Here is a 21981-nt window from a genome sequence, read left to right as displayed (position 1 = left end):
GGTCAGAGAGGCAATTGCTCCATGTAGAAAACTTACAATATAAAATTGGAATAATTAATACTTGTTGGGTAATTATTAAATAAGTATGAGAGGAGGTTGCTAAAAAAATTACTTGTAATATGAAGGACAGGACATACAACAAGATCTATCAATGTGGTGTGGTATCTGACAGACAAAATGGGATTCTTGTATTTATTTGCTAGGGGAGTATTAAGTAGATGTGGGAGATACTTTTCTTCCATAAACATCTCTAGGGAGGCCAATGATAAAATTCTATAGTCAGTGCCTTGACTTAAAAGGTCCTGTTAGTGTATTGGAAGGGGTTCAATAAAGAGTTACAGGGATGATGTGGAAAATATGAACTCTCAGAGCATAGTGAAAAGCTTTGCAGAGATTGGGTTAAGATCTTGCTTGATCACAACCTCCCTTTAATTTAACCTGTTTTCTCATGACAATCTTATTGGGAGAATTAAAGAGTGCTACAAGTTTCTTTCTGGGAGAAGTTGAATTGTTGCCGTATACATTAATGCATTTACTGTGAAACTTTTTATTTTTCCTATTGAAATTGGATACATCTTCCTTGAAAGCTTAAAACGGGCAAATACAGAGCAGGTAAAAGAAAGCTCAGCAGCAGGAATTGCAAAATATGTTTTCTGTTCTTGAGGTTCTTGTAACGAGACTGTACCAGAAATTAGGGCACAGCATAAATTTTATCAGCCGTTCTGAGAACTGACAGCCTTGTGTCAGCTGCAGCTGCATAAGTTGTTTTTCTTGGTTCCAAGCTCATAATTGTTGTTGCAGAAAAAAATCTCTGGACTCAGGGAGGCTTTATTTAATTATTTTTAACCTTCGGTTTGTTGGAGTGGGTGGAGGGGGGACATTGTTTGCTTACTTTGTTGGTTTTTTTTCGTAAACAATAAGGAAGAGAGAGCTGGGATGAAAGATAAGAAGTAGAGAAGGAAGGAAACTTCCCTCCTCAAAAGAGGAAAAGATATCTGGAACTTGTATTTCATACTTCAAATTGCAATCAGTGTTTGGTTAGTAGAAGTACTGGTTAACTTTTGAGTTCCTCTTTATAATGCGATCTAGCTTATCTTCACCTAAGTGATGGCCTGTTCAGATCCCAAGCTCAGAAAACACTTATGGTAGTCTTTTTGGTTAATCTTAGGAAACTAGCTAGGCGGAAAGAAGGCTTACTAATGTTTTGGTTTTTTCCTCTAACAAACAAACAAACAAAGGGTACTATTATTGACAAAAACTACTAAAAGCTTCAGTGATCACCCAAAAGGTAAAGTTAGCTACAGAGCTCTAAAACATTTCCTTTTCATACCTTGCCCAGCTGGTGTGCTAGAAAATCAGTTAAATCTCAAAGTGCAAAGCATTTTTTTACAGACTGACATCTCAGAAAGCCATATCTATTTAGTATATAATTATCATGAAAATGATACTCAAATTCATCAATAGCTGTAAAATTCTAGTGAATATTCAGAAATTTGAACAATATTCAAACTAATTGTACAAAGAATTTGACCCTGTCATGCACGACGTCTTTGTCCTTCTATTGGAGAGACATGGATTTGATGGATGAAGGAATTGGCTGAATGGTTACATGTAGAGTTGCAGTCAATGGCTCAATGTCCAAGTGGAGGTTAGCGATGAGTGGCATTCCTCAGGAGTCAATATTAGGACTGGCGCTGTCTAATATCTTTTGTCAGTGACATGGACAGTAGGTTTGAGAGCACCCTTGGCAAGTTTGCCAATGGCACCAAGATGTGTGATGTGGTTGGTATGCTGGAGGCCCGGAATGCTATCTAGAAGGACCTAGCCAGACTTGAGACGTGGGCCTGCGCTAACCTCATGAATTTCAAAAAGGTCAAGTGCAAGGTCTTGCACGAGGTTTGGGGCAGTCCCTGGTATCAGTACATGCTGGGGGATGAAGGGATTGAGAGCAGCTCTGACAAGAATGACTTGGGGTACTGGTGGGTGAAAAGTTGGGCAAGAGCCAGCAATATGTACTCACAGTCCAGAAGGCCAACTGTATTCTGGACTGCATCAGATGAAGCATGGTCAGCAGGTCAAAAGAGGTGATTCTCTGATTCTTCCCCTCCTCTCCACTCTCATGAGACTTCACCTGGAGTACTGCTTCCATCTGTGGAGCCTTCAGCACTGGAAAGACATGAATCTGTTGGAGTGGGTCCAGAGGAGGGCCACAGAAATGATCAGAGGCATGGAACACCTCTCTTATGAAGGCTGAGAGAGTTGGGGTTATTCAGCCTGGAAAACAGAAGGCTCCGGGGAGACCTTATTGCAGCCTTCCAGTGCTTAAAGAGGGCTACAGGAAAGCTGGAGAGGACATGCAGTGGGGAGCAAGGGGTAATGTCTTTAAACTGAAAGAAGGTAGATATGGGATACATTTGAGGAAGAAATTCTTTACTTTGAGGGTGATGAGCCACTGGCACAAGTTGCGTAGAGCATGAATGCCCTCTCCCTGGTAACATTACTCAAGGCCAGGCTGGATGAGGCTTTGAGCAACCTGACCTAGTGGAAAGTGTCCCTGTCTGTTGCAGAGGGGTTGGAACCGGGTAATTTTTAAGGTCCCTTCCAACTCATCAATTCTGTTTTTTTTGTTAGATTTAGAACCACTTTTTGGAGTTTATTTGGTTTGGTTGTCCTTTATTTTATTTGTATTGTTAGGCTTTTGTCTTATAGTGGATTATTTGGAGAGAGCTACCATTTGGAGAGAGAACTCAGAAATGTGGCGGTATTTAATACTTGTGTTTTTACCACTGAAAAGGTGTGTAGACCTCCTTTCTTGTATTAACTTCCACAGCTGAGAAGCTGGACTGCCTTACTTCAATTACCCGATCCTCTTGTTTTGAACTTAAGTTACTTTAGAGGCCAAGTAGGCATTTGTAATCCCACATGTTGTAATTAATTACATCTGTTGGTCTTTTATTGGTCAAACTGGTATAACAGGCAGTGCATTAAAGGGAAAAAATACTGCTCCACTGCTGTTTTCTCAATGTATATTATTTCATACCCGGTATAGTAAGAATTCAAAGAAATGGCAAAGTAATGGATTTATGTCATTGTAGACTATTAGGGAGCTATTTACTCTTTCACGTTGTAATTCCCTGTGTCGCAGTCCTAAGTAAGAGGACTAGTCCACAGATTGGAAAATCTGACTCCTGGTGCCAAGGAAATTTGTAAGAAGACTATATCGTATGAAATTTAGCATAGTAAGAATTCCAGTATCCTCCCCAGAATCACTATTATACGCTCTGTTAATAATGCATGTGGAATTTAGAAGCCATTTGGCCATTTCTGTGTGCATAGGAAAACAGACCCATTATGGTCTTTCACCCTGGTGCCCTGGTGACTTCACTGGCAGCTCAAAGAAGCTGCTAACTTTATTATAGAGTCCAGCCTCTGTCAAAATAGATAACGTGCTTTTCCATCTGTATATCTAGCTGTTAAATTTTTTAGATAGAAGCAGACTAATATAAAATGAGTGGCTGTCAGAAGGAGCAGCTTGCAGGCAGCGCCAGGTTGCAGCTGAGTGAGAAAGACATGGTAATGCGATAGATAATGAGGGTGGGAATCTTAATAAGTCTCTCCACAAGCTTGAAGATTTAGTCTTTTTTCATAAGTGAAGTTTATCTTTATATGAGAGCTATTTCCTAGATGGCAAAACTACATAAAATACTTTGATTTGACTTTTGTCTTAGAACAGGATATATCATCTACCTCTGTTTGATGTGTACTGCTGACTGTGAATTCACTTTCGCAGCTCTTTGGGGCTGTCTGGTCAGTTTAGCAGCTATTGCAACACATGTAATAAGACATTAAAAACTCATATTGCATGAACTGACTCATCAGTTGTTTGCCATAATTCTTTAAATTCATGTTGCAATACTCTGCAGAATAGCAGAGATTAAAGCCTATTGCATAAGCAGTTAACCCAGAAGCAATAAGTTTCTAGTTGCTGTCAGTTTTGCAGTTTGTTTCTTAATAGAGCTGTATTATTCCCTTTCTTACTAGGGAGGACTGAACTTTCTTCAGGGACTCTCTATGTCAACATCAGCCTTTTTGAGTGTAGAATAAATCATGAAAGCATAAACCAAAAAAAAAATTGTGCCTCCCAAAATATCTGGTTTCCAAATCTGAAATGAAAATGGTGTTTTTCATATAAAACTTTGCTTTTTATTTTTTTGTCATGTGGAGACACTTGTGGATGCTGGGACGTTTTCAAAAGAGTTAGAAAACTACTTGGGAATAGAGCTTTAAGAAACTGAAAAGGAGATTAAAAGATGTACAATGCAAAAGTAAAGTCTTTCCTGAAGAGTCAGAGGAAGGAAATGAAGGAGTAACTTCTTACCAGTGACTGAGTAGGTTAGGACTCTTCAATGTGGAAAGAGGCAGCGTGGACATGTATGATAGAACCTGCAAAATCAGGAGTGGCATGGTAGTAATTCAGTCTTCTCTATTCAAAATGTATGGGACATCAAATGAAGAGAGTAGGAGCCAAACAAACAAAAGAGGATCCTTGTGTATGAATCAGCTGGAAGTTTCTTGCCAATGAATGTTGAAGTTTACCTGGGGTCAAGAAAACTCTGAATAAGGTAATAGAAGAGACATTTCTTGAAAGACAAATACATAGAAACTGCCTTGAGATGAGCGAGTCCCCATAGCTGAAGATGGTTGGAGCTTGAGAAATTGTTGAGAAGTGTAACATGGTTGCTGTGATCTTAGTCTTTCCTAGGTGCTTATTTACATCCACTCTGGGTTGGATAAACCCTTGCTGACCCAGTAGGGTCAGTCTTTATGTTCCATACGTTATTGCTTCTTGGGGCTGAATACCTTGCTGATTGTGCAGGTGGGCATGGACAAATCTATCCTCTCACAAAGATGAAACTTCAAAGAAATTATTTTAAATTAAATATTTGCCTTTCGTTCTATATGGAGATTCCTCTTTTGGACTGAATCCCTACAGCTCGAAATTGCACCTGAGTCATGTTCTGCCTTGGTACCTTTTGTCCAGCAGAGAAATGTGTGATTGAGAGCATTCTTGGTGTAAATTATAGAGTCTCTGCTCATTGCCCTTCTGAGCTTAAATGCCATAAGAGGTTCTTTTGGATTGCATAATAGATCACAGTCCATCCTTCTCGAGTCTAGGTCCCTAACCCCGTGGTGTTTGATTTGTTAGTCATTCAGTTGTAAGTTATTGGAAGTGTTTCAGTTTTTAAAGGTGAAGCATTTAACAGTTATTCATTTCAGTGGCTCTTAGGTGCTGGGTTCCTTTGCAAATCCCAGACAACAGTCTTCTTCACTGTTAAGCAGCTAAACCATGCTTCAAAACCTGCTGATTCTGAAGATGTTGAGGTTATATCTGACCCTTTGCTTCAGACAGAAAAGACTTCAAGTTTTAAATGAAGGTGGAAATTTTAAACAGGGAAGGCAGTATTACTGGTGTGACTCTATGCTGGATTTTTAAAGAAGTATTTTTTTTCCCCTCTTTGAAGTTTTTACAGTCATAAATAAATCTAATCATGTACAGGAGATGACAGATATCAATCTTAATAATTGCCCAAGAATTGTATGGTAGTAAGCTGTTAGAACTACTTGTGCTGCTGCTGCTAATGATCTACTGTCTAGAAACTACAGACTTATTATTATAGCAGGAGTTATTCTGTAAAAGTGATTCATGTCACAGGATGCCATTTTGTAATTTTCTCCCATTGGCTTGGATTTCATCTCCGTGCTCTCTTGGCAGTATTTTACTTTTCCTGACAGATAGTTAATTTGAGAATTTCACAGCTGTACAAACAAATTCAGAGCATCAAGCCATGTGGAGTATGTGCAGAGCCCGCATTTGCTTGGGCTTAGTTTAGTAAGCCCATTAATTAAAATTTTAAAATAAACATAAATAAATTGTGTTAATAGTTATCCCCATTTTAATAGGCGGGGCATGATAGTCTGCCCGCCATCCTTGAAGCTGCCTGTATAGTTATGAATATTCCACTGAAAACGATATATTCATGTCAAATGAATTAAAAGAGTTTGTATCTGAATCATCCTTTTTCTCTGGCTTATTGAAGTTTAGTTGGGTCAATCTTTTGTGTCCAGTTCTGGAATCCTCAACATAGGAAGGATATAGAGCTGCTGGAATGGATCCAGAGGAGGGCCACAAAGTTGAGCAAAGGGCTGGAGCACCTCCCATACGAGGACAGACTGAGGGAGTTGGAGTTGTTCAGCCTGGAGAAGAGAAGGCTCCTAGAAGATCTTATAGCAACCTTCCAGTACCAGAAGGGGCTATAAGAAGGCTGGAGATGGACTGTTGACAAAGGCTTGTAGTGATAGGACGAGGGGGAATGGATATGAACTGGAGAGGGGGAATGGATATGAACTGGAGAGGGGCAGAGTTAGACTAGACATAAGGAGGAATTTCTTCATGATGAGGGTGGTGAGGCACTGGAAGAGGTTGCCCAGGGAAGTTGTGGCTGCCCCATCCCTGGAGGTGTTCAAGGCCAGGTTGGATGGGGCCTTGGGCAGCCTGATTTAGTGGGAGGTGTCCCTGCCCATGGCAGGGGCATTGGAACTGGATGATCTTTAAGGTCCCTTCCAATTCAAACTATTCTATGATTGTATGAGACCTCAACTCAAATCTCTCCTAGAAATATTTATGGATAATGAATTGGAATCTAAAATTCAATCACATTTTCAGGCAGTAAGAATCTAGTTTTGATTTGGCCTATAAAGTAATAGAGACAAGTGCAAAATAATTACAAATGCAAATATTTCTTAAATCGTAAGATATTTGATTCAAATATGCAATTAATTTTATTCTCACAATAGGACCTGATTTAATAAAATTAAACTACGCGTCCACTGAAATAAAGCTGTTGTGTAGTAAACAGCAAGTAAATTTTGCCCTTGGATATCCACTTCCATTGAAACTGTCTATGAAAACAGTAATTTATGTGCATGCTTATTTATGTATTTCCTAATATTAGGGGGTTCTATCCATGTCTTACCCATAGTCCTAGTATCTGAAGTGTATTTTGCAGTTTTTCCATATGGAAAATTTTAGTTTTACTCCTGGGACATACACTTATCAAATCTGATACTTGTTGGGTTTAGATGACCATGATAGCATTGACTCCTCGGAGTTATGCAAGTTTCCTTAAGTTGAGATGTTTGGCCTAGTGAGAGCCGTTTGAGATCCATATTATGCAGTTTGAGAGTTACAATTCAGAGGTCTAAACTGAGATTCGGGATTCTAATGTTAAATTGGATCTCAGAAGCAAAACAATTCAGGAGTTTCAGAACTGAAAACTCGGTTTGTTTTAAATATCGACATCTTTGTTTATAAAGGGAATTATGTATATCTGTGAAACTAGAGGCAGAATCCTGTAAGATAAAGAACTTGAAAAGACAGGGAATTGACCTTAATTCTCTCGCTACTGAAAGAAGGGGCTAGTGGCAAAAGAACAAGATGATGAACTAGAGGCCAAATTTCCTTTCCCAACTGTAAGTTTATTGTGTGCTCTTGGGAGAATACATCTCTGTGCTTCCATTTTCCCAATCTGTAATCTAGGAATAATATTTGTTGTACAATAGTGGCTTGATTTGTGAACATTACAAAGTACTTTGAGTACTGCTGCCCCATTTGGAAAGCTGTGCTTAGTGTTCACGAGTTCTTACTATGAAAAGAAATTGGTATTTGACTCTGCTCAATTACAAGGAATGTTGAAACTCAGGGCTGTCTAAATCTGGGTGGGAGACAGACCTTTGCTTGTGAATCTACTGCTTCGTAGAACTTTGTGTCTGCTTTGTAACGGGGCCACAAGCAAATGTGGTAAATGTAGACCTAAAGTAGAGAATCTGGACCAATGGTTTAGGCTTTGACTCGTCTCCTGAACCAGTGAGAGCTGGGATTGAGTAACAGCTCTGGGGTTGCTTTAACAATTTATAAGAACCAATTAAATGTTAATGTATGTTCTATCATTTCAGTCATTTCTTTGCATAAAGGGAATTATGTGAATGGAGAAATGGAGGTTCATGAGAAGTAGCAAATTCCTCTGAGTCTCCAAGGCACAGACCATCAAGAAAACCAAAGTGTCTGGCAGCAGTTCAGAAATAAGGAAATTTGTTTTCAGAAAATCTTATGTATCTCTGTATGGATATACTATCACACAGGTTAGAAGACAAATGAATATGCTACTGTAGTCCTCACTTGCAAGTAATCCAGGATGATTTGTTCACATCTTGGACAAGGTGAGGCACTTGTAAAGAGACTGTAAGGTTAAATTGGTTTTGTTTACAGAACACCTGATGAAGCAGAAAGTATAATAGGTCATGCCAGTGTGTTTTCACCTAAACTGATGAAGTATCAAGCCAGGAAGAGAACTAGGGAAATATTTAATAACTTCCCAAGGCAACCAGCTTGGCTGGTGGACAGGAGGTATAGGCTGTGCTTGGCATAATTCTGAGATGCAGTAGCTTCTTTAAGATCTGACTAAACCTGAATAAAGTAGTGAAGACCACAATATGTTTGAAGGGCTCTTAAGAAAGCAGAGGCTAGTAAAAATTCTCTGGCTTATATATTATAGTTTATAATATCACCACTGAAGCTTTTTGAGCTTCCCTTAATGGAATTGTCAAAAAAACAGGCATGCATCAAAATTATTCAGAGTATTAAACTGCAAAAAATATGGTGAAACAGATAACTTTTTCTCCTTCAAGTATAAGAGGTCCTGCCTTAAGGAAATCTTCCTCTCCACAAATGATTGAGGTGCTATGCAATGAAAATCTATAAATTTGTAATTTCCTTTCGTTGGTCTTTCGGAAACATAAAAATACATTTTGAACTTAACTGCATCAAAGTAATCTTAATTAAGAAAAAGATTAACAGATTCCTAAAGAAAATCAGATGTGTGTTTTCTGTGGGAACACCCATAGATACAATAGAGAGAATTGCTTCAATGTTTTTTAAATTGGAATGGGTATAAATTTTTTATGCCTAAAGGTGTATTTCAAGTTCAGATAGAAAGGGCTAAGAATAAATTATCTCCCTGGATAGTCATCTTCTATTTTTTTGTCTGCTTTGAAATTTCTTCCTTTGAAGCATCTTGCTGCTCTTATACCCTGGATGGCCAGGCTGAATATGTGATATAATCAACACAGTGGATATATTTTACTGTAGACTTCAGTTTCTCAGGTTTTTGTGTCCTGTAGATGGAATGGATTCCCAACTAATACAGTAAGCTTTCTGTCTTGATCCTGTCTGCACAAGCGTAAAGAGTCCTCACCTGTAGCAGAATCATATTCAGATGCTCTCTGTAAGTTATAAATCTGACTGTAATCGAGAATTGCATGAATGTGGTTAGGCTGTGAACAGATTCTTTGTGGTCTGGGGCAGTGATTTGCTTGTCTGCACACTTGTACTTTCTGGAGACTCTTGTTTTGCAGTAAAAGCTTGTGGAGCCAATTTCTAATCATGCACAGTATAGATATAGCCCTCAGTTACTTGGGAATAAAAAAAAATACGGAGCATTGTCTTTTTTTTTTTTTATATTAATCTTCATAGTGGCAGACTGATGTGGATATGAGAGGAAAAGAGTAATCTTATGAAATGACTCACAAGTGCTAATCCATCTGGAAGGAATCATTTCCACAAGATGGTAAAGCTGTTTGTTAGAGAATTCCTTATACCTTTCTCAGACATGTCAATAGCTTGCTGAGCTCATGTTCAGCTGGATTGCTACCAGGTTTCTTGCAGATACTGTAAGATTTGCTGTTACAAGTCACATGGACAAACCCTATACGCCTCAGCAAATAATTCTTACAATTAAGGCTTTTCTGCTTGCAGGAGGATTGCATGGGAGCGTAGAGTTCTGTTTCCCACCAGACCGTAACAGCAGACCTCTGAACAAATTTAGGATATTCTGTGGTTATATGCTTGGCATCTTCCATGTGAATAAATTGAAGAGCATTTCATAAGCCTTTAGATGCACTTGGAGCCAGGCACGGTGTTGGCGGCAGAGCTGCGCAGTCCTGGAAGGTGCACCGAGACATCATCTCTCTCCAGGCTATTCTTCCTCCTGATACTTTTTGTCCTTGGGAAAGCATGGCTTGTTCCCTTGTTTGGCTGGAGCACATTTAATCTCTCTGTGAACTGGCCTTGCTCATGTCAGTGAACCTGAGGTAGGGATTTATCTGCATACACCTCCTATTTGACATCACAGATATAATCAGAATTTGCATCTAAAGGTAGTTGTCATGGAAAAAGCAGTTAACTGCTTGTTATATCCTGCTTTGGAAAATATCCTCATCATTCACACTGCAAATTGGATCAAGAGCAGAGCAAAACTTTTATTTCTAATATTGCCATTTAGCTAGAACACGTCTCAAGTTCTTTTTTTAATTAACATCGTTTTTATATAGAATACCAATACTTTGGCACTTCATAAAATTTGTATTAAAACTGGAAGTTTTCATAACATTTTTATCATTACTTCAGTCCAGGCATTGTAAATACAAATGGCATATTTTCTGAGAGAAATATATAAACAGGCATTTTTAGATTTGTTGGGTTTTACCTTTCGTGTGAGATGCATTGTAGCATTCCTATTTTTTTTTTTTTTGTTAAGTCTTTAAAGTGAGCTGTAGAAATCTTTGTAACAGATCTTTCTATGGAGCCTTTAATTTAGACTATTAGGAATAGTCTGGAACATAAATTTAAGGCTAGGGATTCGAATGGAAATTAGCATGTATTTTTTTTAAAGCTTGAGAAAATATGATTTAGACCAACTATCTTCAGTTTGATTGTGCAGTTCTTAGGTCCAACTTAGTAAGCTTTTATGGTCTAATGAATAAGCAAGAACTATAGAATTTGGTCTATTTGCCAATACTGAGTCTTGAACCAAGAGACTCCATAAGGAGCCAAAATTACTGAAACAATGGAATAGTGAATATGCAGCCACAAGTGATGACTGCAGTGCAGAAGAAGAAAACAGAAGTCACTTTCAGGCATAGACACCAGTTTATAGATATCATAATTATGTCTAATTTGTTTATTTAAATACACATGTATTCCCATTTGGGCTTCTATATGTAAATTGGCCCCAAATGCTTCAAGTATACAGTAAAGTGTTCTCAAGTTTAGAGGCTGATTTAAGGCTTACTTGGAAATTTGGCTGTATAGATTAACATTCCGACATGTTTTTCAAATCATGGACATTTTTAAATTTTACGCCAGCTTAGAATTCCCAGGGCTCTAGCAGTTTCCTTGTGGTTTCTAATTGGAAAACTCACAGAAAATCAGATTCTTCATCATAAAGGCAAAGACACAATTTTCCTTAGAAATGAACATGCAGGGCTTTGGAGAGTCAGACTTACCTGCAGTGACCTACATGTGAGTTTCTTTATGAATGTTTTTAATATCTGCATAAAAATTGTCTTTGTTAAACATCTGGAAATACAGAAAGCAAAGAGATAAAGCATGTGAAAAAAATTCTGTCTTCCCTAGACTCCATAGATCTTTATCACAGTCTTCCTTGACACTTGGCTCATGTTAGGTAAAACACCATTTGGAACTAATCCTACAGAAAAAGCTCGGAACCTCCTAACCCGCCTCATAATTCAAAAGGTCAGCAAGAGTGAGATTGATCATTGAGAGAAAAACAGGAGGAAAAGGAAGAAGCAGCATGACTGCTATACAGCAGTATACCCAGTGTTATAATTATTACATCAAGAATGGCTTCTTACGCTTTTTTTCAGACTGCCGGTAAAAGATTATGCACTATAATTCCATAGATCAAAGAAATAGATTGGCTATTTGAGCTATATTGCACCACACCGTAAGTGATGTTATGGAAATATATTTTGATGTGAAATTTTAGAACCTGTGATGAGTTTTGATGGACTTCAGCTATTCTGACAGGAATTTTCTAAGCATTGTCCTTAGCTTGGGTTCTTCTGGAATGATTAAGGGGGAAAAGTGATTTTTAAAATTTCCAAGACTAAAATGAGTTGGTTTGCCAAAATTTAAGTTTTTTCATATTTAGCTTAATTTTGAGAGACTCCTATCCCCTTCAAGAATGTGATGCTTTATAAGACATGATTGTGTGTTAATAAGATGCTTTTTGAAATGTGTCCTAGGAAAATCCCCTCAGATTTGACCAGTTTGTTTCATGAAAAAATTGCTGCTTATGCATATTGTTGCCGTTTTCATTCACTGGTCCAGCTATGTCACAATGAAATAGCCACAATCAACTTACTCAAATGCAATCCTTCTGTTTTTCTCATTAAATTACAATATAAATGAGGGAAATACAGAAACTATGATTCTACAGCTTCAAGTAGCTCTATGTTAATTCAGCTCTGGCTTCTGTGGTTGTGATGAGGAAAAGCTTGTGATCATGTATCAAAGTTAAGGTGTAAATGTTTGAAAGAGCAACTGGGAGAACTGGTCCAGTCCATTCTAATCAGATATCTAAGAAACTTCTAAAGAAATGCCAATTTTAAAATCCCCATCTAAAGGTAAATTCTGAAAGCCAGAGGTCTAAGGACAAAGTAGAGAGTGTTTATTAAATGGGAATAAGTTACTGAATCCCAAGCTTTAGTTGTTGCATTTGTTTTCCAGAACATTGCAAGGAGTTCTTTGCCATGACTTACTTCAGTCTCTCTGTCTTAGTTTCCCTGTTTATAAAATTTTAATAATCTCATTTTAATTTGATTGCAGTCTCTCTCTTTCATGCTGTTCAATGGTAGTCTTTCTCTTTAATGCTATTATAGCATTAGAAAAAATCCAAACCAAATCACTGTTGATTTTTGCATTTGGCCTGCTAGCATTTTCAGATTGTAGGTAAGTAATAGCTTTTAATTTGTGGTGCGTGCATGCCAGGAGTTCTAAATTACTTCTGCAAGCTCTCTGAAAGCCTATCAATAAAAGTGAACTTGTCGGTAGGCGTAGATACGCTAGACAGATGTCTGGAAAAATTGAAAGTCAATTTATAGACCTCCCTAAGACTTGGGACTATAGCAACTTAATCACATACTCGATTAAACAAGTTGAGTGAGTAGGAGCAGGGTCTGACATCTGTTTAAATGAGCTCTTTGTTGACAGCTTCCACAAATTGTGCCTCACTTGCTCTCCAGTGGTAGGTTCCTAGTTGTTGGTCTCTGCGTGTTATCCAGCTGCCCAATAGCCAGTGTCTCATAGGTGGCATTCTACATGCATTCACATGCCCCGCATTTCCTCCTTTAGTGTCATATATCAGTTGAATAACAGAAGTTAACTCCATGTCATATTTCGCTGAGGACTGTGCTTTCGTTTAGATAGATGTCACTTATACTGGCCAACATCTTGAATTTGCCCCATAAATTGAAAGGGACGTGTCCCCTGGCTACATTTAAATGCGTTATCAGGAAAATAATCAAATATACTTAAGCTGGTGAATGAAGCTTCTGTCATGCCCTTTCTTGACATTATTTACTTTTGGGTATACCAGTTGTCTGGTTCGTTATTGAATTAATTGAATAATCTCCTGAATTCCTCAGCGTTCTTACACAGTGCTAGAAGCAGGAGTTGCAGACTTTCTGTTAAATTAAGCTCTTATAATTATTTATTAATCTCTTTGGTTTTTTTGGAATGACAATGTTTTGATCTTTTGCTATGTGACCAATAAGGTGGTTTTTAGACAGAACTCTTAGAAGAACAAAGCCATAAACAAGATTTTCACTTGTAAAGCTGTATAATAAAATTAAGCTTGTTCCTCATCTATTCTTACTCTCAAGAAGTTAAAAAGCTAATGCTATGTGGAAGAAGTGAGAGAATGTATTCTACTTTGATATTAATAGCATGACAAAACCATTTGCATAGGTCTATATTTATTTAAAAATTGTACTCTGTACATTTATATAAAGCCTTGATGTTGTTAATGATTTTTATTGGTATATCATAAATCTGTTAGATATTCCAGAGTCATCACAAATGCTTTCTTAGAATCTAGGAAGTTGGTAATGAGTGATTTTTGGCTTTTGATGATCTCTGCAGTGATTACGTATGGTAAAAATCTAGTCAACACATGATTTTTAAACTTGAAATCCAAACTAATGTTCCATTAAAATGACATCTCTACTGTACTTAATATGACAGTGCAAAGACTTTATTTCACTGAAGGACAATGTTTCGCCAATTGTTAAGTGAGTTGCTTGGGGGGATGCTTTCTTTGTTCTAAGTAGAATGTCATTTGTCATTAATTTGGAAGCTGTTCCTGTTTCCATGTCTGTTGAAATGTTTGGCAATATTCATTTTTCTCTCCTAAGCCTTCAAGATTTCCACACTGAGTTTTTGGTTTTTAAATTTTCCTGGATTTTAAATTTTATTGCGACTTTGTGAGGGCTGAAGGGGGTTATATTTTTTTTTTTTTTTCCTTAGGTCTTATTTTTCACAGTGGGAAGTGCTTAATTTTAAATTCAATGTAGATATTTCCATATTCAGAGTTCCTCCTGTCCGTTTGGTGTATGTATTTAGTACATTCTTTTGATTGTTGGTCCGGTTGTTCTGTTTGGAAAGTGTTCTCTCCCATAGTAAATGGAGTAGGGGGAAAACAAAACTGGCCCCACCTTGCCAAGTAGTAGTTATTTTACCTTGTAGGTATTGCAGCTTCATTTATTTAATGTCTAGTTCATACTTGTCTATGCTTCATGACTATTCACTAAACCTGAGTTTTGGCAGTGCAAAGTAGTCTAAGGTAAACTTAATTTTCCTTTGCTGAAGTTGAGTGTCTGGGACAACACTTTTGTGATTTATAAATGGGATCTGAAACGTTTTAAGTTTGAGATCGTGAAGAATTAAGAATAACAACTGAAGAAATGATGCTTCGTTAGGTGTTTTGTCACTCTGGTGAGGTGAATTCTAACAGCTCAATAACAGTAAGTTTTTGTAGCAAAGAGCTTCAGTTCAGTTATGTTTAACAAAGTAATAAAAGACAAAGAGAAAAATTCTGTTTACAGAGAAGACTGTGGCAGAACTTCGTTTTTGTATTTCCTATCCAAAAGACCTAATTCAGATTTTATAAGAGTAGGAGGGCTTTTCTAAGAATACCTGAGCAAATGAGGGAAAAATTCAGAAGGAAAATAACTCTGTGGCCAGGAAAAAAGTTACATGGGAAATAAAAGATACATGTTCTGTCTAGCTGATATACTCACATTTCAGTATGAATTTATGCTTACATATAGCACTAAATAGCCAGATGAGAGACACTACCGCAGACGGGTACTGCAGTCTCTGAAATGTAATTTTCCTCCCCATTTTGGTTAATATAGGTCATCAGGCAATCAAAGCAAATTTTTCCTATGAGTGCCCAACTAACTGTAACCCTCTTCCAAAACAAAATAGCTAATCTTCTCCCTTTTATTTGAGTGACAGCTGAAAAAGTTGTCAAGTCATCTGTTCAAAGAGGGAAGTATGATTAGGAATCGTCACAATATGACTCAAGTCTGCTGTAAAAAAAGCAAGGTTTCTAATATGTAATCATGGACCCCCATTTTGGAAAAACGGTACAAGAAATACATTTTTCCATGTGATTTCAGAGCATTGGTGCAAGAGGGTCTCTTTTGGGTTTAGAAGTGAACCTGACAGCATTTTTCCAGGATTGCATCATATGTTTCACTCACACTTTCACATCCTGCATTAAACCACATGCATGCACATCAACAAGACAAGATTGTAAAAGGAGTGTAACTGGGGAACTGTTTTCATGATATTTGATAGGAGTAATTGCGGCCACTGCTGTTTCAAAGCAACTGCGGTTATACTATACTATGTCAACAAAAGTCACTTTTGCCATATGGAAACCTAATTACTTCAGAATGATCTGTTAGAAAGCACTTTTGAGATAGTCAGGCCATTTATACAAATCGGTAAAAAATATTTGTGCATGAAACCTTTCCTAAATAAGAGCTTTCACGTGTTATAGGTTGAACATTACAATGATAGATTTGGAAATATTAAAAAAGTAGAATTCTATTTAAAAGGTGGTAGGGAAATTTATTAGGTGATAAGAAAATACGAGTATTTCCCTATGATTTCTGTGATAACCCTGATAGTGCTATTGTTGAATGGAAGGGGAGGGTTTTTTTCTGTTCTCTTCAGCAAGACCCTAATATTGAGGGTGATGGGATGAAATATAGAATGCTACATTTTAGTGAGAGCATATAATGCCAGGGATATTTGTATTTGTTCCATAAAATGACTTAAAGTTTGGATTTTCTGCCGTCATTAATATTAAATTTTTCCTTCTGTAGTCAAGGACATGCCTTGTTTTTACATTTGGGCGTTTTGTCACTTCTGAGTTACTTAGGGTACCCATTAATCAGACTTTTTTTCTTTCAGTGTGAAACTAGAGAATATCATCAGTTAGATGGGTTGTGTGATAGCTCTGTACCTAGACTCTTAGTATTTGCTGTCAGTAGCTATTACTACAAAAAGGTATTTCTAAAAGACACTGTAATTTTTATAATTGTAAAAGAAGTGTTGCCAGCTCCATGAGTGTCTAAGTTTCTTGAGGCCAGGTTGACTGATGTGGTTAAAGGTCTGCCTTAGTTGTCAAGGTACAGAAATGTAATTTATGGATAGCCCATTATGTACATGAAGTTTTAGATGGTTTATTTGGTGACTAACTGCACAGATTTCTGACACATATACCTACTGTTCTGAATTCCTTTTCTTGACAGTGTTTCTACTTTCAGTGATTATGATCTACGTAAATCAGAAGATATGAAATATTTAGAACCAGATTTATTCATATGTTTTTAGTACTAGGGAGCAGCAGTGACCCAGGGGAAAACTGCTTTTCTGTATTCCTGCCAGGCATTGCAATGCCTTCCTGACAGCCACTTAACAAGAAAAACAACATAGGTGCTCCCGGCTGTCTCCTATCTTCTATCTGCTTTGGTACTGCTGAGGGTACCTGTGCCAAGGTGCAGCTGCTTCTCTCCAGGACCAGTGCTCCAGACTTGCTCAGGGTTGAGTACAGCACATTGGCTGTGCCCATGATGGGCCCAAGTCTCCTCTGATTGCCAGATGGTAGCCACAAGCCGTACAGTAAAATTGTTCTTTTTTAGTGTGTGGGGAGCTTTTTTTTTTCCTTTGCCCTAGTTTAAAATTCCTGAAATGAGGGTTTTATCACAGACTTCCAGAAGGACGTCTAATTCCCTTAGCATGGCATGAAAGAATAGGGGCTGGTTATTGTGGAATGTGGCAGGACAAAATAGTTGGAAGGCACAGAATTGACTGGGCTGGAGTTGGAGAATTGAGTGGAAGGAAACAAACCAGATATGATTTCACCTGTAATGCCCTTCTGAGCTGTTGCTGGGGTTGCAAATAATTTTTGTCTTGGAGAAGACTCACTAGTATTCTGCAAAGGAGAGCCTGAGAGCAAAGTAATGTATAGGCACTGTGGAAAATCCAGAGTTGAGAATTGAGGATTGATCTGGGAGTTGACGTGATGTGACACTGAAGGTCTGCTCTTGGGCAAAAAGTAACCGTAGGTTTATATCCTTTCTTTGTTTGTGGTTTTGTTGTTTGTTTTTCTGTTTGTTTTTATCTTTATTCTTTCTTTCTTTTTTTTTTTTTTTTTCTGTAGAGGAATGGAGAGGGATTGAAAATAATGGTTAACAACTTCCTTGTGCTCTGATCTGTAAGGTTGTTCCACCTCTAGAGCCCCTTGGAAGAATTCAAGTTTTGCTGTTTTCTACTTAATACTGAATTTATTCAGTAGTCTAATGTACTTTCCTACTTTTCTTCCTGCTTCCCCTCCCTAATTCTAGGATGGTCCAGAAGGTGGTCTGGTGTCTATGACACAAGGTTTACTTGGATTTTTTCTTTAAAATGTCGTCTAAAACTGATCAGTGTTTTCTGAAGATATAATATAGAAAAGTATTAATATCTCCTTTCAAATATTTAGAAACGTATTTTTGAAAAATGAGGAAATAAGTGTAAAAAGTCCAATTGCAATAAGACACATGGGGGAATGACCTAGATGGTGATCTGAGGAATTAGTCTAAGCCTATGTGTATGTATATAAGGCATAGGTATATGTCTAAAGCAATTCATAAGCTCCCATTAACATACTAACAGAAGGCTGTTTATCCCTGTAGCTATTCTACTTGCAGTTTACTTGGTTTATCAGGTGTGCAGAAGTATTTCTGTGCATGTAGGTATATTCTGCAATTACATTGCTGCTATTGTATGTCAAAAATAAAATCAGACATAAACTCTTTCTAAGCTGTCTTTAAGTACTGACATTAGTATGCTATCAGCAGCTGTTGAAAGGAAAAAACTTACTCCTGCGTCTTTTTTTACCCTCTCTGCATTTCCAAAACTTATTTTGGACAGTTAAAAATGGAATTTTTAATGGGCATAGATCTAGGAACTAGTAGAGACACCATTTTCAATTCTCTACCTCTTAGCTTACTTGCCATTGAGTACTGACTCCAGAACAAAAGCAATATTTCATATATTAGTGTAACAGAAAATCAGCACATTCAAATTGGCATGGTATGTGAATTCCTCCTTGGTTTAGAGATTTCTATAGTTACTTAGTAACGAAGTTTCATGCCTTCTTCATTTTGCCCTGGATGATGGCTATTTTTTGAGGAAAAGAAACCTTCAATGAGAACTAAAGGCTGAAGTGTTCTTTGTACGTGTTTCAGTAAATGTACCAATACAAGGAAAAATGTCACTGTGGTAATTACTCAGTTGGTAGTTTCCATCCCCTCTGATATCAAAACAATGTAAACAGAACTATTTGGGTACAACAAGAGCATGGCTCTGTGTTAGTCCTTGATCATAGAGCTACTAGATTACATTTCTGTACTGTAAATAGGAGGCTTGTGCATAAAAGTTTTATGGTCTTTAGTCCTCCAGATCTATTGCTTTACATTGGGATTCCTTTCTAACGTAGACCTAAAACTAATTCACCCTTAACTTTAGGAAAGATCAGCTCCTAGTTTAAACTCTGTCTTTATAAATATATATATTTTTTAAAATTCAGTGAATTGGACCAAACCCTAAATCCCAAAATTGCAGTTGCTGATATTCCTAAGAAGTTGCTAATTTTGATTCAGCTCTGAATGTCACATCGTGTCACCTGTCATGATGCCTTTGTAAAGGCTTTCGTGCTTCACAACTTCATGCTGTTAAAATCACTTCTTTCTTCTTTGCTTGGAAATATTTAATGGACAAAACAATATGTTGGTGGCAGTCATGGATCTATGCACATATTGATTTCATAATACGTTAAGTACTCTTCTAATGTGTCATTGTTCTAAATAGAGAACTTGTGTTTTTCAGACCTTACCAGTACGGAAGATTCCATGCAAAGCCAATGCTCCTTCAGGGTCTTTTTTTGCACGGGACAATACAGCAAATTTTTTATCCTGGTGCAGAGATGTAGGGGTGGATGATACCTGCCTGTTTGAGTCAGAAGGCTTGGGTATGTATTTATTTATATAGTAGTCAGTAATTTTGACTTACTTATCTTTTGTGTTTTGCCTTGGAAGGCAGAATGGCTCTTTTAGTAGATCCTGACTTCAAATCTGACCTGTGTCTGACTGTGTTAATTCTCCCTCTTAACTGAAGCATGAACGAATAAAGTACACATCACTTAAAATTCATTTAAGTCAATTTTAGGAGGAGCTTAAATGAGACAAAAATCTTGCTATGATTTCTTGCATGCAGATGACTTTTCACCCTATGCACTCTTTTTAGATTGTGGAATGCCGTTCCTTAGTTTAAGGTGGTGCTTTTCTCTTTCAGGGAAGTAGAACTCAAGTGCATGCTCAGTTTGGCTGCAGACATTTAACTATTCATGCAGATTCAGTGGGTTGTTCAAAAGGCAACCATGAACAGTGTTCAACCATGAACAGTGGGTTGTTCAAAAGGCAAGAAAATGTGAATTTTTTCTGTACTGTACTGACCTTTTTCCCAGCTGATTCCCTTGTGCAGCTCTTTGTGTTGGACAAAACATATCCAATACTAGTGCTTCAAAAGAATTGGACTATTTAGGAAACGCCTGTTCTAATAGTATCTATTCTTCATTATTTTAACTCTTTTCTCATTAAAGGAAAACTTATGTATGTTACCTTGAGAGTTTGTTTCAGCCAAATATCATGAAATGAAGACAATCAAATGTTTGTTTGTTATCTGAACTCAGATAACAGTGCAAAGCAGTTGTGATGATAACTCAGTTTCTGTGGAAGACGAACACATTGTACTGAATCAAGAAGCTTCTTTGTTCTGTTGCTCAAAAGGTCTTTGCGTGTTTGAAGTTCTTATCTGTGTTGCAACTGATCTATTCTCCTTTTACAATATTGTTTCTAGTGCTGCTATTTCTGAAGCAATTTTTTTTTCATTTTTTTGGTTCTTTTATGCCCTTTCTTAAATCAAGTTAAATGATTTTATCTCCAGAAGAAAATGTTTGACAGAGAAGAAATTAGTATCACAAAGGCTAGTTAGAAGCATATGTATCTTGTCTCTGTTTTGTTAATTCAATCCTTAAGCTGAAACTTCTATTGGACATGATAAATTATGTGGAAATGAACAATAATTATATTTCCAAAGATTTGAAATGATGGATAAGTTGAACATTGCCCTGGACAAAGAAATTTGCAAACACAACAAGGAAGAAGACCCATACAAACTTGTGTTAAAAATGTTGTGATTAAATCCAACACTGAAATTAACTTAAACTTTGTACTGCTATGGTAAATTCGGCAGTTTACTGTTGTTCCAATAATATCTTAACTGTCTAATTGAGGACATGTTTACAATGTTCTCATGCATTGTTAAGAAACCAGATCTTGTTTAAAGACAGAATCAGCACAGATGAGATACTGACACTGTGGATAAGTAAATTTTTACACATACATAGTGCTTTGCCTGCTGCAGTACAAGTCTGAGTGCAAACGCAGCTGGAAAGTTGATATTCAAGATTCCTTCCGTTCTCAAAAGAGTGAAGCGAAATATGCCCAAGTATACAAGGCACAAACAGATATGTCTCTATTAGATTTGTTTGATTAGCAGCTGATTTTCTTCACTGAAGGTGTTTTCCTTCTCTGAGTGTTACTGTTTATAGAATGCACGTGTTGAAGAGACTGGAAATAGGATTACGACTTCATAATATTTTGATGTATTTTTTGAACTTGAGAGTGGGATAGTGACTATGGCATCTCTAAAAATGATAAAAATAGAAGCTTCTTTTCTCCCTCAATTTGAGCAAGAATTCTTAGAAGTTGATTTCATTTGAGCTCTTGCTAATGCACTACAAATAGTGATGAATCACAACAGTTACCAGTATAAAGCTTTTATGTTCTCCTCTCCTACAAATCACTTCTCCACTGCATAGGAAATAAAAATTCAGCAAGGGTAAGTAATGTCAAAGGTTCTGTTTGAAGTGATGAGAAACCCGTGAATGACACAAAAGCGTTTACACTGCCTCGTGGAAGTCTTCTGTATTTTGATAAGAAATAATTGTGGCGAAAGGATGGTTACAGCAGTAACTGTTGCCCTTGTTTTCTTCTGTGCCCTCCCCCCCCATTAAACTGTATTGATATGTAAATCACTGGTGATAAAGCGACTATTTCCTCTGTATATAGAGGAAACTTACTATGTTCATGTTCTTGGTTTCATTTTTTTCTATGATCATGTTCATGATTTTTATCCTCCTTTTTAATGTATTTTACCTGCCTTATTGTATGTAACTACTATATTATTTACTTAGATGCACAGTGATATTTTCTTGGTGCCATTGTATCTCATAAAACATTCCCAAGGCTTTTTTTATGATAAATTTCTAACTTTATTAGAGTAATTTGAATGCTTATTCCACTGAAACATTTGAATGATTGATGCATTTGTGACATTACTGATTTAAAAAAAAATAAGTCCCAAGTTTATTCAGAGAGCAGCAA

The 21981-nt window shown here is 37.1% G+C and overlaps 1 protein-coding gene across 5 annotated transcripts in view; it reads left to right on the top strand.

The window, feature by feature from the left end:
* GAS2 (growth arrest specific 2) overlaps positions 1 to 21981 on the top strand; it is a 98520-nt gene that overhangs the window by 20713 nt on the left and 55826 nt on the right. For all 5 annotated transcript variants that reach the window (XM_054068887.1, XM_054068886.1, XM_054068884.1 and 2 more), the window contains exon 4: positions 19364 to 19505. In XM_054068887.1, coding sequence (XP_053924862.1) covers positions 19364 to 19505 — 142 coding nt within the window. The remainder of the gene's footprint in view (positions 1 to 19363; positions 19506 to 21981) is intronic.

This window comes from Cuculus canorus, chromosome 5 (genome assembly GCF_017976375.1).
Source record: "Cuculus canorus isolate bCucCan1 chromosome 5, bCucCan1.pri, whole genome shotgun sequence".
In the NCBI taxonomy this organism is placed as follows: Eukaryota; Metazoa; Chordata; class Aves; order Cuculiformes; family Cuculidae; genus Cuculus; species Cuculus canorus.
Note: the sequence above shows the minus strand (reverse complement) of the source record. Positions and strands in the feature narration are given on the sequence as shown.